This window comes from Manis pentadactyla, chromosome 5, assembly GCF_030020395.1.
Source record: "Manis pentadactyla isolate mManPen7 chromosome 5, mManPen7.hap1, whole genome shotgun sequence".
Taxonomy (NCBI): domain Eukaryota; kingdom Metazoa; phylum Chordata; class Mammalia; order Pholidota; family Manidae; genus Manis; species Manis pentadactyla.
Window position 1 is genome coordinate 131,500,604 of NC_080023.1, and position 15,108 is coordinate 131,515,711.

Below are 15,108 nucleotides of genomic sequence, written 5' to 3' on the forward strand. Positions count from 1 at the left end.
TAGGGCTGAATCTGAAAGTCCTTGATTTAAAGTGAAATGGAGCAGGCTAGGGAGGTCTCTGTTTTCCTGCCTTTATCACCCTTATTCCTGGTTTTATAGCACAGAAGGTAAATGGAAGGTCACCACAGAAGGTTAGTGAGGTTAGTGATGTGGTGACTTTTAAGAACAACCTGCTGTTCTCTCGGTTTTATCTGACAACTGCAGGAGCTCCTTCTTGTCTGATGCACTTGTACTGTGAAGAGTCTGGGCCGAGAGCAATACATGCTGGTCCTCAGTCTTAACATTGTATCTTCTCCATGGGTAGCACACTAGAGTGTCATTAAATCTGTGCTCTAATTTAAATCCTGGTGTTTGGCCTATTTTGCTAACCTATTGCTAAATATAGAGATAAAGGTGTACATCCACCTCTATGTGATATGTAGACACATTTAATGTTGATTTTTCTGACCCCAAGTTCTTTACTATAAAAATGATTGCTAATTTTGTTTTCACTGAGCGTTTCTTGTTTGTGGTGTGTATGAGTATTCAGTACACCAAAAGTGTAATAATACAAATAATAGAGAAGTACTTACCTCCAGCCACTATTCTGTCCTATTCTGATTTCTTCAGGACTCTATATGCGCCACACTTGGGAAAGTCACAACCAGCTGTATTCCAGTATGAATGACTGCACAAACATGTGGGAGGTAGACTGCAAGTCTCAGTGATTTCCCTTTTTCTCCTTTGCAGAATTAGTTCTTTCCTGCTGTTTTTCAGTTCTATGTTGGGACATTTATCAGTCTGTAGTACTTATAGGCCATGCACATTCCACTTTTCTTTTAGGAACATTGTATTAGTAGTAATAAGAGGATCAATGATCTTCCTTCATTCTAAAAGAGACTTAATGGTCCTAACTGAAAGCCCCACTTAGCTGCTTCTGCGTCTGATTGTCCAGCTTCCAGAGAGTACCTGATTGTCAGAAAGTGCTTGTTGCCAGGGTCTGGACTGATTCACCTTTGGACCTTGTGGGAAACCTCAGCATGTTGAGTTGATTTACATCGCTTGTGCTTTTTATAGAGTCAAGTTGTATTGTAAATAATGCTTTGAAAGTTAGGAAATTACACTATTAATGTGCTTATGCAACCTTGCATTAGGGGTAAATGGAACCCAGAATTTTGGTAATTGAAGAATGAGTCTCATTCCATTTAGTAAGAAAAGCAGTCAGCTGCCTGGAATAAATAGAAGTTTCTGAAGAATTTACACAGTTAATTTAATCATGCTGATTCTTCCCTCAGTGGGAAAAAAATGAAATTAACTAATCCTTATTTGATCACTTTCCTGGTTTTTTGAATGGAGCATTTAGAAAGCAATAATTTAGTAATCATATTGTCTAATTTACGTTACCAAGAAGCTGGAAAGTTAGTGCTTTAGAATTGTGATTATTGGATTAGCTGTGCTTCAGAGAATGCAGTTTATGTGGTGGGTCTGAGGCAGAACTCAGCTCTTTGAAGTGATTCAAACAAATTGTGTGATACTCAAACATTACTTACTCTTAAATAAAATGCCAGCAGAGGGAGCTCAAGAACTGTTTAAAAAAAAGGAAGGAGGAGAATGTTTTTGGCATTCATTTATTCACTTAATACAACACATACATTGAGTATATACTTAATAGAAAGCATGAGAAAAGGCTAAGGAATGTACACTTACAAATCAGGAAATGGGGTTTCAGTTGTGGGATAAGAAGAATTTAAAATCCTTTTTTCTGCACTGCATCACTTCACTTCAGGATTAGCTCAGGGTGCCTATGGCACAGCAGCCCTAAATTCTCCCCTTCCTTTCCACCCTCAGCCTGGATGCTCCGCTCTCACCACTTCCAGTGATTCCTACAGGCTTGAACTTTCTCCATCTGAGAAGTCTCTACCAACAGGTTTACAGAAACAAAGCCTTAAAGCTGCATTAGGCCTGTTGAGAAGGCAGACCAGCTGGTGAACAAGCCTCTCCGTCTGTCTGTTGTTTTGAGAACCAGTGGGGACACTTGATTTTGGAAGCCATGGTGCTGTGGCTCTATTGCATCCTACCAGATGGTGATGTTCTTTATCTTTAAAAAGATGCTGCCAGTGTTGGCCTAGCTCTTATTTGTTTCTGCTCATGGCCCAGAAACCAACATCTACCAGATTTGGCATCAAGTTTAAGTGAATAAAGCCACTCTTGATACTACCCATGAAAACCGGCTCTTGCCAATTCTTTTTGATAATTGGGAAGCTCTTGGGCTCCCTCTATTGGTACTGGATTACCAAGCACGTTCATTAACAAATACATACTCTTCCCGGGTTTCAGTGTCTTGCATAGTTAAAATAAGCAGTGAAGGAAGACACTGGAAGGGGTTGACCGCATGTAATTATCTGGCTTCCATTGTCTAATTCTGAAGAGTCTAGAAGCTGACCTGTGGAAAGGGCCTAGTCTGTGCTTTGGGATATGCAGGTAGATCCTATGTATGTACGTACGTCTTGTGTTTGTGGGAAAATGAAGAGTTCAAGAGGACGGGCTATTCAAGAGAAGATAGGAGCAAAGACAACTGGGAAAGACGAGACTTTATTAAACTGTCTTCTCTTGCCACCTTGGCCTTGCTGTTGCGTGTGCCCCTAAGTTCAGCTTCCTGTCAGTCTCTAAATTTAGACTGTGGCCCAGTAATCTGAATTGTAAGTTAAGGGTCACACAAATTTCATAGTTGTGACATCTTATAGCTTATATCAGTATACTTTAAAAGGAAATTTTTATTTGGATAATAAAAATAAAGCAGCTACCCTTTGTGGAAATCCTATATATTATACTTAGAGTCTAACTATGTAAACTTTTCGGTTAGGGTGAGCCAGCACTTTGACTCATGGCTCAGGTTACAGGGTTATACAGAGAGTGGCACATCGGCAACGAGTCTCATTTCAGGTTAGGAATTGGATGACACTGCCAGGTAAGACAGCACAGCTGGATTTTGATCTGTCTTTGCTTAGAAGGAGTGAAACTTTAATTAAAATTATTGGAAAGTATGATGTTATATGGATGTAAAATTTCATGACTATGTGAGGGTGAAATCTGGTGCAGGTTGCAGTGGTGGGGTTCATACAAAGAACCACATGGCAAGTCCTGTAGGAGAGAGATGTCCAGGCAGCATGGAAGAGGGGGCAGGTCTGAGGTTAGCATAGAGGAGTGAGCAGCAGGTGCCACATGGACTAAGGCTGCCTGAGACTGAAGTGGCAACAGCTCCTTGGAGGGGAGTCAAGTCTGTGGGGCGAGATTATGAAGGGTTCTGTCTTCATAGTAAGTGTCATGGCCTTGACCATCCCATGATGGAAGGCCTCAGCTGGAGAGGAACCATGCAGTCCAGTCTTTATTTGACAGGAACCTCTCTGGGGCCACATAGAGGATAGATTTGAGGGTGGCAAGAAAAGGGGAGCAGTGACCAGTTAGGAGGCTATTAAAATAACCAGGCAAAAGATGATGCAACCCTGAAACTGTGATTCTAGAGGGGGCTGGGGGGGTAAGATGGTTCTTCCAGTGCATAGGGTCATCCTGGGAAATTTAGAAATGAGCTAGGAAGGAACTCATTCTTGAAGAGAATTTGTAATAATGCAAGCTGAGATTGTCCAGTGGTGAGTACTCAGCTGTAGTTTTCTGTTTTATGACATATATGTATTTATTCTCTAAAAATACCAGTGAATCATTTTTGTACTTTAGTGACTAATTCAAGATTGTATTTGGTGATGTAAGCCATTAAATAATCAAAGTATTTTATTTTGGACAGTTGTGCCTTCATCAGTTAAAAGGAATAGTAGAATTGAAATTCCCATTTCCTTTTATCTTCCTTTAGGGTGTGTGTCTGTGTGACTTTCTCCCTCCTCAGATGTAAATTACCTATTTCATGTGTCTCCAGTCTCTCCTGGCATGCCTGTCCCTGAGATTCTAAATGACTTTTACAGTTCTCAACCAAGTATGCAGCTTTTTCTCTTTTTTCCCCCTTCACTTTGATTGAAAAATAAAATATTCTGTAGAACTGAAAAAGAAAATGTACTCTTGGAGTGGAATATTAACCTTTGACAAGTGTAGGAAACCGTATGAGGTAAATGCAGATTATCTCTCCACACAGTTTTTGAAGGAAAAAGTATCTAAAACTACATTTAGAATCGGTTGTTCTAAGTGGTGATGTTATTTCTAAAAATTTTGAAATGCATCCCTGCATGTTTTGTGTTACCGCCCACAGAAGTGGAAGAATGTCCACAGTCAGAAGGCACACCTGCAACTGAGCCTGAGCACCTAGTGACAGAGCAGCTGCTGCAGGCCTCTCGGAGCAGCAGCATGCCTGAGGTCTCTGAACCACTGTGCTCAGACTGCCCACCAGGTACGTACAAGCAGCTTCAGTTCTTAACATGGAACTGTGATTCTGGCAGGGAACAAGCTGCACATCGTATTTCTTTCTACATTCATTCTAATAGTGCTACTTGTATTTATTTCGAGGGAGTTTTCTTTGTAAGTTGATTACAAGGATTTATTTCTGGCAATGAAATATTTTCACTATTTGTCTGTACGGTGTATATGTGTGTACTTTTTTCAAGTGTGGCATGTTTGGGGAACAGGAAGGTGCAGAGGAGCTGGAGTGGGCAGGAAGCAGAGAACGTCACACCACGAGGTCAGGGAGAGCAGCAAGTTAGGTAGAAGGCAGAGAGGTAGGATAAGGGCATGTGGGAAAGGGCTCTGAGGAGAGCCATGAAAGTTGACAATGACAATGGAGAACCAGCCAGACTCGTGAAAAATTTGTTAGCAGCTTATAGACTCTGCTGAGGTTGAAAATAGTAATTTGTAATAACATTAATCTATACCATTTCTCAAAATAAGTTTCAGCAATAACAGGACATGGAAAACAAAGAGGTGGACCTATAAACCGTAAATAGTACATTTTGCAGTAAAAGCATATGTTTAAATTGTGTCTGATGTCAGTGAACATACTGGTCGCTTAGTTTCATGAATTCAGTAAGAAATAAACAAATCTTATTTATTAACATATTCTCATAGTTCTTCATGTCCAGTTCATACTAGGCTCATCAAATGATTTTTAGAAATCTTAAAATAAGAAAATACAATAAAAATAATTTGAGAAACATCTGATTTTCTGTTCTACAAAACATTTTGTGTTAGATTATTGTGATTTTTTTCCCTTAAATATTTGGTAGAATCCACCCAGTTGCTTGGAGTTTTCTTACAGGAAGATTTTTCAATGCCATTTAAATTTTAAAATTATTAAAAGACTATTCAGATTTTCCTTTTCCTGTTTGATTTGGATAAATTGTGTTTTTCTAGCAATTTGTTCAATTCATGTCTTTTTAAAAATATTTATTGGCCCTAGATTATTTATAAAATCTTCTATCATATTTTTAATGTTTGCAGGCTTTGTGATGATATTACCTTTCTTATTACTGAAAATAGTTATTTGTGCTGACTCTTATCAGTCTGTTTCAAGCAATACTGAGCCACCTTACTGATCTCTTTTCCTGTCAGCTCACCTGGCTAAGTCGGGCAGCTTTTTTAGAGATCCCTTCCCCACGTCCCCCAGGAGAGGTCTTTTCGCCCTCCCCTGTGCTAACATCATGTGCTAAGTGGACTGCTTGGCTGTAGTGAATAGCATTCAATCTGCTCTCTTAAAAGATCTCTGTGGGGAAAAGGCACCAGGTCTACAGAGTAGACTTGACCCATAGGCTACCAGTTTGCCAGATCCAGAACTTCTGTTTTTACATATCTTAGGAAACCTAAGTTTAATAATTAACTAAATATAAAAATATTTTTCCAATTTAATCATCTAAAATACTCTTTCTGTCAATTTTTTCCCCCTAAATCTCTAGGTCAACAGGTCGAAAATGCACAGAATTTGAGTTCTTTAGAAGCCAAACCAATTCAGGAGAACAAAGGACATGTGAAGAAAGAACATGAAGGAATAACAGTAAGATATTTTCAAACTATATCATTTTGTCATTAAAATAAACATATCAATTTATCACAGCACTATTTACAATAGCCAAGATATGGAAGCAACCTAAGTGTCCATCAGTAGATGAATGGATAAAGAAGATGTGGTACATATACACAAGAGAATACTATTCAGCCATAAGAAAGAAACAAATCCTACTATTTGCAACTTTATGGATGGAGCTAGAGGGTATTATACTCAGTGAAATAAGTCAAGCAGAGAAAAACAAATACCAAATGATTTCCCTCATTTGTGGAGTACAACAACAAAGCAAAACTGAAGGAACAAAATGGCAGCAGTCTCACAGACTTCAAGAAGAGACTAGTGGTTACCAAAGGGGAAGAGTGGGGGAGGGTGGATAGGGAGGGAGGGAGAAGGAGATTGTGGGGTATCATGATTGGTGCACATGGTGTGTGTGTGTGTGGTCACGGGGAAGACAGTGTTGCTCAGAGAGGACAAATAGGGACTCTGAGGCATCTTACTACACTGATGGACAGTGACTGCAATGGGGGTATGGGGGAATACTCGATAATAAGGGTGAATGTAATAATCACATTGTTTTTCTTGTGAAACCTTCATAAGAGTGTATATCAATGATACCTATTTAATAAAAAAAACATAAATTATTGGTAAAATAAGTAAATATATCAGTGAAGTGATACTTTCTTTTTAAAAATTTATCCATTTAGACAGGTTATAGGCCCAAGTGACTTTGACAACTCTTAAAGTCTTGCTCGCTTTCTATGTAAAACTACAGTCATGTTACAAAAGTAGAAAAACGGGCATGAGTGTGCACTTTATCACCCAGCCTATATCCTCACCTGCCAAATGTGTATTCAAATCCCTTGTTCCTGACACCTCTTTGATATTAGCCACTACCTGGCATGAGTTGATAGATAAGCAAGTTTTTGCAAAGTTCTGTATGTTTACTTTTTTTTAAAAATACAAAATAATTTTTTTAGACCATATAGAAAAAATTAAAAAGTAGCCCATAACTCATTCATGCAGATAACTCCTATTTATTCATTAAAAACATGTATATAGTATATATTAGTAGAAAACTCATATATCATAGGAAGGTGCAAAATAAACAGAAAAAGCTTCTCTCTACTCTCCCTTCCTGAAAGATAACCTGTGTTGTTTCATCTATATTTTTTTTAAAGGGCATATACATATATATTCTGTATATATACATATATATGTATATTATGTATGTATATTTCAACAATCAAGCAAACACCCACAAACCCACCACCCACCTCAAGAAGTAGGATATTTGCAGTTTTGTTCTTTGGCCTATGAATTCCTTCCATATCCCCTCAGGCAGCAGCTTTACGCTGGCTTCGGTTTATCATGTCCTTGCGTCACTCTATAGTTTTGACCTTTATGTATGCATCTCCAAACAATATGTCCTTTAGTTTTCTTTATTTTTAAACTTTATGAAAATGATACTATTGTTTTGTTCACTCAGTTATGTATTTCTAAGAGTACATTGTGGCATGTAGCTGTAGTTGAGTAAGTTTTTTCTGCTGTATGATACTCCACTGTGAGCATAACACAATTTATTTTTCTATTCTCTTGTGGATTAGCATTTAGATTGTTCCAAGTTTTTTTTTTTAAACGAAAAATACATCTTGTATGTGTTTCCAGATCTACATGTTTAAGCCTTTCTATGTGTTGGCTGTCTAGGAGTGGAATTAATGAGTCATGGAGTAGAAGCATGTTCTTCTTTACAAGAGAATGTGTGTTTTCCAAAGTGGTTGCAATGTATAAAGACTTCCCATTCATCCACTTCCATAACACTTAATATTGTCAGATTAAAAAATTTGTATGAGTCAAGTGGGTGAAAATGGGATCTCATTTTATTTTGTGCTTCTCAGATTATTAATAAAGTTTAAAATCTTTTCCTATATTCATTTACTATGTGTATTTCATCTGTGAAATGCTTACTGATGTCTTTGCCATTTTCCTATTGATTTGTCTTTTTCTCTTTTATTTGTACTAATTCTTTAGATAGTCTGAATACAGATCCTAGTTTGGTTCTGCTTCTGGCACATACCTTCTTTCAGTGAGGGGCTTACATTTCACTTTCTCTGGTGTCTTGATGAACCCAAGTTCTTAATTTTGATATTTTTGATTAGCAGTGATTTTTATGGTTAGCTTTAAGAAAATTTTTTAAATACAAGCTCCACAAGGATAAAAATACTACTTATATTTATAAATGTTTCAGTTTTGCTCTATGTATTTAAGTCATCCATCTGGAATTGATTCTTGTTCATGGAGTGATGGAGTGCTGTAGGGATCCATCCAATTTCATTTTTTTCCCACATGATCACTTATCCTAAGGGGTCCCTTTTATTGAATCTAGTTTTCCTTCATTGATCTGAAATGCTCCCTTTCTCTTAAATATACTGTTTCCCAGGTGTGTCGGGCTTTATTTTGGTGCTTCTTTTCTTAATTCTTTGGTTACTTTTTCTCTCTGGACAGTACTAGTATGTCTTTATTACTATAGTTCTCCTCCCCCTTCTAATGGAAGCTGTTGCTGAGAAGTCTTCTGTCCATCCTGTTTGTTGTTCTTTGCTCTTTGTTCCTTTTCCTTCAGTTTCATATTATATTAATGTGCATTTTCTTTTGGTTTGTACATTTGTCCTGTTTGTATATGCTCTGTGCCATGTATCTGTGAATGCTTATTCTTCTGTTGTTTCTGGAATATTCTTGGTAATCATTTCTTCAAATATGGCCTATTTTTTGTTTTTTCTGCTCTTGTCTTCTGGAATTCTTGGAAAAGTATATTTAGACAGTCTTCCTTTTGTCTTCCATGTCTTAAGCCTCCTTTCTTATTTTCCATGTCCTTTCCCACTGGGTACATTCTGTGTAATTCATCAGATCTCTCATTCAGTTCAGTAATTTTCTGTTTATTCATATGTAGCCTGCTGTGTAATGTTTTTTCCATTGAGTTTTTTAGTTTTTTAGTTACATCTTTTCCTTCTGAAAGTTCAGTACTTTTTTTCAAGTACATCATAATTTTTAATCTGTTTTTGCTTGCTCATTTTTGTGATTAACATATCTTATTTGTTTAAAATAGTCACAAGGTTTGGTTCTGAATTTTTCATTTGATTATCTGAAATACTTGTGAGGAAGGGCGTCTAAATCTGATATTTGTTGTTTTTGAGACTCTTGTGTTTGGTGATTTATTTCCACTGGTGTTTGGTGACTTTCAGTTTTGAATTCCTGCCTGGCTGATCTTAATCTACAGAAAACCTGAAGGTCTGAAGTGATGGGGTTTGACCAGGACAACATTTGCATTTGTTCCTTCCGGGAACCAGGGAGTGCTCCTTTAATTCTGGAGTCTTGGTCCTTTTGCCACTTGTTGTGGTAATACTAGATTTACCATTATAGTAGCTCCATTTCAGTGCCCTGGGTCCTGCTCCCTTTGAAGTTGGGGAGCAAATCGCTTGGAGTTTTATTTAACTTCCTGTGAGCTCAAAACATTTATGTAAGATCTAGTTCTGTAGTTAGGAGATATTTTGTCTGGTATTTTATTAGAGGCAGAGGAGCCCACATTCTGCTTTTCAATTAAGGAAATATCCTGGGTATAGTTCCATTATCATATTAGATATATATCATCTTTATTTAAGGCTGGGTAATATTTTTTCATATACTATTAGTTTCCTAAATATTTTATTCATGGCCTACTTCTGTATTTTAGCTTAATAACCTGTCTTTTAATTATACATCTTGGTCTCCACCACCACCTTTTCATTAGTTTAATTGTATACTATTCACTCCTTTTGTTAGCTCATTAAACTCTAGGTTTTTTATACATTCTGCAGTGGAGGACCTTAAATTTGCTATTTTATTCCTAACTTTATCCTCTGTCTCCTCTATCTTCTATCTCTAAATCCAGTCCTGCATTTTTGTTGCCCATTTATAGTATATTCTCTTTAGATATTCATCCCAAAAATGAAAATTAAAATATCAGAGGTTCCTTCCTCCCTCCCTCCCTCCCTCTCTTCCTCCCTCCCTTCCTTCCTTCCTTCCTTCTTTCCTTTCTTCCTTCCTTCCTTCCTTCCTTCCTTCCTTCCTTCCTTCCTTCCTTCCTTCCTTCCTTCCTTCCTTCCTTCACCATCATTTTCATGGCCTTCTAGATTCATATCCTTTTATAATTTAATTTTCTTTCACTCCCATATGTAGCTCTTATATATGCCCTCATATAAGCTCTTGTCTGTCATTTTGTTGCATTTTCTTATTTATCTTTTCTCCTTTTCAGTCATCAAAAGCCTTATCTGCTCATTCCTAAACGACTGTAACAGTTGCATAGCAGTTTTACTCTTTAATCCATCTCACAGATAGCTACTGGACTTATATTTCTAGTTATGTTTTTAATTTCAGTAAGCTATTGTCTGGAACATAGAGTTGCTCATTTTGTCAAAATTGGGTTGAAATATGTAAGCCTGATGTTAAAGGCCCATTGGCAGCTGCCTCTTTTAAAAGGTGGTCTGCATTTTCTTCTTAGCATTTCCCTTCTTCACCAATTGCCCTGCATGGCCTGCTATAATCAGCTTCTTTTCCTGCACATAGAAGTTGCTGATTACCACTCAGTGCCTCCTGCCTTGAGTCCCCTCCTGCCTTGTCTTTACCACTTCATGTCTGTTGCCCTCTTGAACAGCGCTCCTGTAACTGTGAGACAGTTAAGGTAACACTTTATTCTGCATACCTTTTAGACAGTTTACTCGCATATTTTGCTTATGTACATTGTAATCATTTTGTGTAATATGTGTGTTTTCTCTCTCCAAGCAAGTTACAAGTTTTGGAGGATGCAGATTGCCTCCACATGTCTTGGTCCTCTGTATGTAATAAAAGGTTCTGTTCTGAGCAATGGTCAGGAAAGTCTGTTGCTTATTTAACGGAAGGCACTAAGTGACCTTTAGACATCTGGGTAGAGTTGACACCGTCCCTTCCAGCACACTCACCATTCATGGGTAACTTAAGTCTTTTGGAGAACTGCATTCACTATAAATGTGTGCTCAAGCAGAGGTACGAATAGAACTTTAAAATAAATTATTTCCATACCATTTAGCATAGCTTCTCAGTAGATCAATTTAATTAGATGTCAGTTGACAAAATAGAAGCCATACATTTTAGCCCTTGAGTAATTTATAATTCAGTTTTGATAATTTGTGAACCCATAGCCTTCAAATGGAAAACATCATTCAATTTTTTGTTGCTGTTATTGTTTGTTTCTTTTTCTTAAGAAATGTGGACTAGAAACTTAATGGTCTTATAAAAATTAAAACTTTACTGTAACAAATTCAATCATTCTTTTTGTCTGAAGGTCTTAGTTGGAAGAAGCAGTGGCCCTGCTGAACTGGATTTAGATGATGATCTTCAGACGCAAGGACAATGTAGGGGAAGACAGAAAAGTAAGTTCCAGGAAATGTGGTCTGCATTCATCCTCTTCAGACTTGACATACTTTGTTTTTTTACTTTCTAGCTCTAGTGATACCTTATCACAATAAGAAACCTGGTTGTAAAATGCGACATTTTCATTCCTGGACTCCCAGGAATTGATGATAAAATAGTCCTAGTCAGTACCTATACCTTAGAGGCCAGCCTATCTTTCCACTTTTGGGCCTTTTTTCAGGCAAGAGGCACAAGGCTGATCTGGGTGAGCAGACAGATCCAGAAGGAAAAATGATCTTCCCTAGAAAGTTCCCATAGGCTGTGAACAAAAAGCCTCAGAAGGACACTGAAGTCAATAGTATAAGTACTTAAAAAATAAAATTTGATTGGAATCCTGAGACATAGTATCACAGAGTGTAAAATATAGCCCTTATATGGGGTTCCCCAAAGTCAGGAGCTCAGTGTGCTCTTCTCAGAGGAGCATGGGAATAAAGACCTGCAGATCTTGGACAGTATACAATGGAGCACAGAGGAGCTCTGCTGAGGCTCTCCCTCCTGCCCTGTAGCTTAGAGTTCTGTGGCAGGTGAGATTAGGGACCTAACAGGTTGGTGACTGGAATAACTTCCAGTTTTTTGCAAGTGAAGAGAGAACAGTAGATTTGAAGCAGCAAGGCTATGGGACTGTCAGCAGGAGATACAAAGAGCATCTGGAAGAGTGAGCAGAGAAGGTAGACAAAGAAAATTATTATGGAGTAGAAAGGAGACTTTGAGGAGCAGATTGTCTGGGTCTGTTTAGTGTTAGACTAAATAGTCCATATAAGGCTAAGTAGCCTTTGAAAGCATCATTGTATTTTGACAAGTTAGAACTTTTTAGTGTTTAAAAGGGAGAATTCCTATTGGAGAAAATCTTTTGCAGTGGGACACCTCACCCTGCAGGGATCCTGGGTACTTTACTCTGGGTTTAGTTCTGGACATTGAACATGAGGTATAAAACATCTTTAGGTTCTTTTAGCTGGCAGAATAAACTTGCATTTGTAATGAAATCAATTCCACCCTCTTTCTCTACCCACCCCCATTTTGTAGTTGAATAAGTCACAGTAGAAAACTTAAGGACTTGGTGTGATATTTCGGGTCTATGGAGTAACTGAGTTGAAAACCCTCTGAAAAGAATGCCACTTGAGTTATATGTCTTAGTGCATGTAATGACTCTTCATGCCATGTCCGGGGAAGCTTTTTGTCATTGGCCAGGAACCCCACACGGGCCTTGATTCCCTGAACAATTTCTGCTGTGTCGGCTGCATTGATACCTGTGAACAGTCTGTTCCTAGGTGTTTGTTATCTCAGACTGGTTCTTTGTTACACCAGGTGAAAGCATCAGCAGTGACACAGCTCTGGGCTGTAACAATGAGGCAGAGCTGTCCATGGGCCTGTGGCATACCTGTGAGGATGACCCAGAACTGAACACTCCCACAGATGGGACTGGCTCCGATGCCCGCCACTGGCTACAGCTGAGTCCCACCGATGCCTCAAATTTAACAGGTAACTATTGTTTAAAGAGATACTAGTGTTAACAGTGGAGAGACCCCAGAGTTTCCTAGCTGTAAGAACTCTAGGGATCCTTCAGCACAGAGATGATGGAGTGCCAGCCCTACCACCTGGTCAGTTGTGAATTCTGAGTCCTGTGTGGAGAGAGGTCTACAACAGTGGCCAGCTATGGGAGGAAGAATGCCATGCTGATGATCACTGCCCAGCACAGGAGGAAGAGGTGGTATTCATGCCAAGTCTTTGCCACCCCTAACTAAATTTGCTTTGCTGTGGAAACAGAAGAGTGACTTATCCAGCTCACATGTGCCATAAATCCAGGATAAAAGAGTTTGAATACCTTGGTAACTAATATTTTCTTTAATTTTGGCTGTAAAATATTTGTTACATAAAAGATATATTATGATATTATGTAAATTATGGGCCATAATACTAAAATGAGCACAGTAAGCCTACTACCCAACTTAGAATCACTCCTAAAAATGTGAGGGTCTCCGGTGCCCTCCTCAAGTCCCTTCTTCCTCCTGTCATCCCATGTCACTCCCCCAATTTTATGTGTAATTTCCTTAATTTCTTTATAGTTTTACCACATATAACTGCATCCTCAAACAATATATAATTTAATTTTGGCTTTAAGCTTTTAAAAAATGATATCATATTCTATATTTTTTGCACCATTTTTCCTTGCATATTTTATTTCCGAGACTCATAAATGGACTACAGAGCAACTTACTGTTTCTGCATCCGGACACTGCCGAGGAATCGCTAGGGGACTTTGAGCAAGTTAATCTCTGTGTCCTTCACGTTCTTCTTTGTAAACTGGGGATGATACTAACAGTCCCTATTACAGGGCTATTGGAATAATAAATGAGGGAACATACAGGTCAAGCAGAGCAGTGCCTGTGGAAGTGCCCTGCAGCTTTAGCTGTTCACATGCACACGCACATGGGTGACCCTGGGTAGGTGGACCTCTCAAAGCCCCAGAGGTCCACCTACCCAGGGTCACCCATGTGCATCACCATCATTTCAGGCTGATGAAAACGGGGACACCAGAGACGAGTTGATTTTTGGTTTGCTTTGTTTCGGTAAGTGTCAGAAGAGATGAGTGTTCTAAGGAGCTCAGCATGGGCTGTGTTGGCCCATAGCCACATCCTCCCTGGGCACTGTATTCTTGCGCTGCATCAGGTACCTTTTATGAGGTATCATTAGCATACATGCAGGTATTTCTATGAAAACAACAACAAACTAGAAAGCACATATAAAGTAAAAAGTTATTAAAATGCTCAAAATCATTTAAAAATTATAAAGGCTCAAATTTTACCTTAGTTATTTTAACGAAGCAAACATCATTAATATGATATAAAGTTTAACTAGTTTCTGATGATTTTGGAAATTCCTGATGGAGTAACACTAAAATTTTATTTTTTATAAAATTTACATAGAAAAATTACGGTAGATAAAAGATTTTTATCTATGAGATAGATAAGACCAAGTAGTGTGATCTTAATGTGTAGTGTTTATGTATTTCAATTTAGAATAGGTTAGTAAACGAAAACAAAACAAAGAAAAGAAAACAGTTGGCTCTAAGTGAATACTGTAATGCTGTCCTTAAAAGAGAGTGGATGTTTTTGGTTTGTTTATTCAAATCTGCCAGTGGTAGAAGCCTTACAAAGTCATTGAGAAATGACTGGCAAAGTCATGTGTTTAGTTTTATAAATCATTGGGTAGCATTTTGTGCTTCACAAACTTTTGGTTCTGTAAAAATGATTTAAAATTATATGTGTATGTGTGTATATAAAATCATATATGCATATGACTTTGAATAATTATACTATAAATTTATAAGGGATTTAACAGTTTACAAAGAACTTTGAGGCATCCTATTTAGTTCTGTATGGTAAGTAGTCTGAGTCTTACAAAGTCTGCTTTAGAAATAGACTGAGACCTGGAGAAATCATGTTGTCTAGACAGAAAGTACATGCTTGGAACTGGCTTCCAAATGTTTTGATTCTAAATGCAGTGATATGTCTACTCCTTTCTACTACATTGCTTTTAAAATTACAACTGAAAACCCCTTTAAAGTAAGAATCATTAATACATTTATGGGATAAATGGCTTCTTTGGGTCCAATATACAGATTATCCAAGGGAAATCGTTGTGGCAATACTGAA

At 37.9% G+C, this 15,108-nt stretch overlaps 1 protein-coding gene across 5 annotated transcripts in view; it reads left to right on the forward strand.

The window, feature by feature from the left end:
* The window catches only part of RALGAPA2 (Ral GTPase activating protein catalytic subunit alpha 2), a 408,980-nt gene that overhangs the window by 169,242 nt on the left and 224,630 nt on the right, over positions 1 to 15,108 (forward strand). For all 5 annotated transcript variants that reach the window (XM_057502677.1, XM_057502678.1, XM_036892284.2 and 2 more), the window contains exons 17-20: positions 4,235 to 4,372; positions 5,868 to 5,965; positions 11,328 to 11,415; positions 12,761 to 12,934. In XM_057502677.1, coding sequence (XP_057358660.1) covers positions 4,235 to 4,372; positions 5,868 to 5,965; positions 11,328 to 11,415; positions 12,761 to 12,934 — 498 coding nt within the window. The remainder of the gene's footprint in view (positions 1 to 4,234; positions 4,373 to 5,867; positions 5,966 to 11,327; positions 11,416 to 12,760; positions 12,935 to 15,108) is intronic.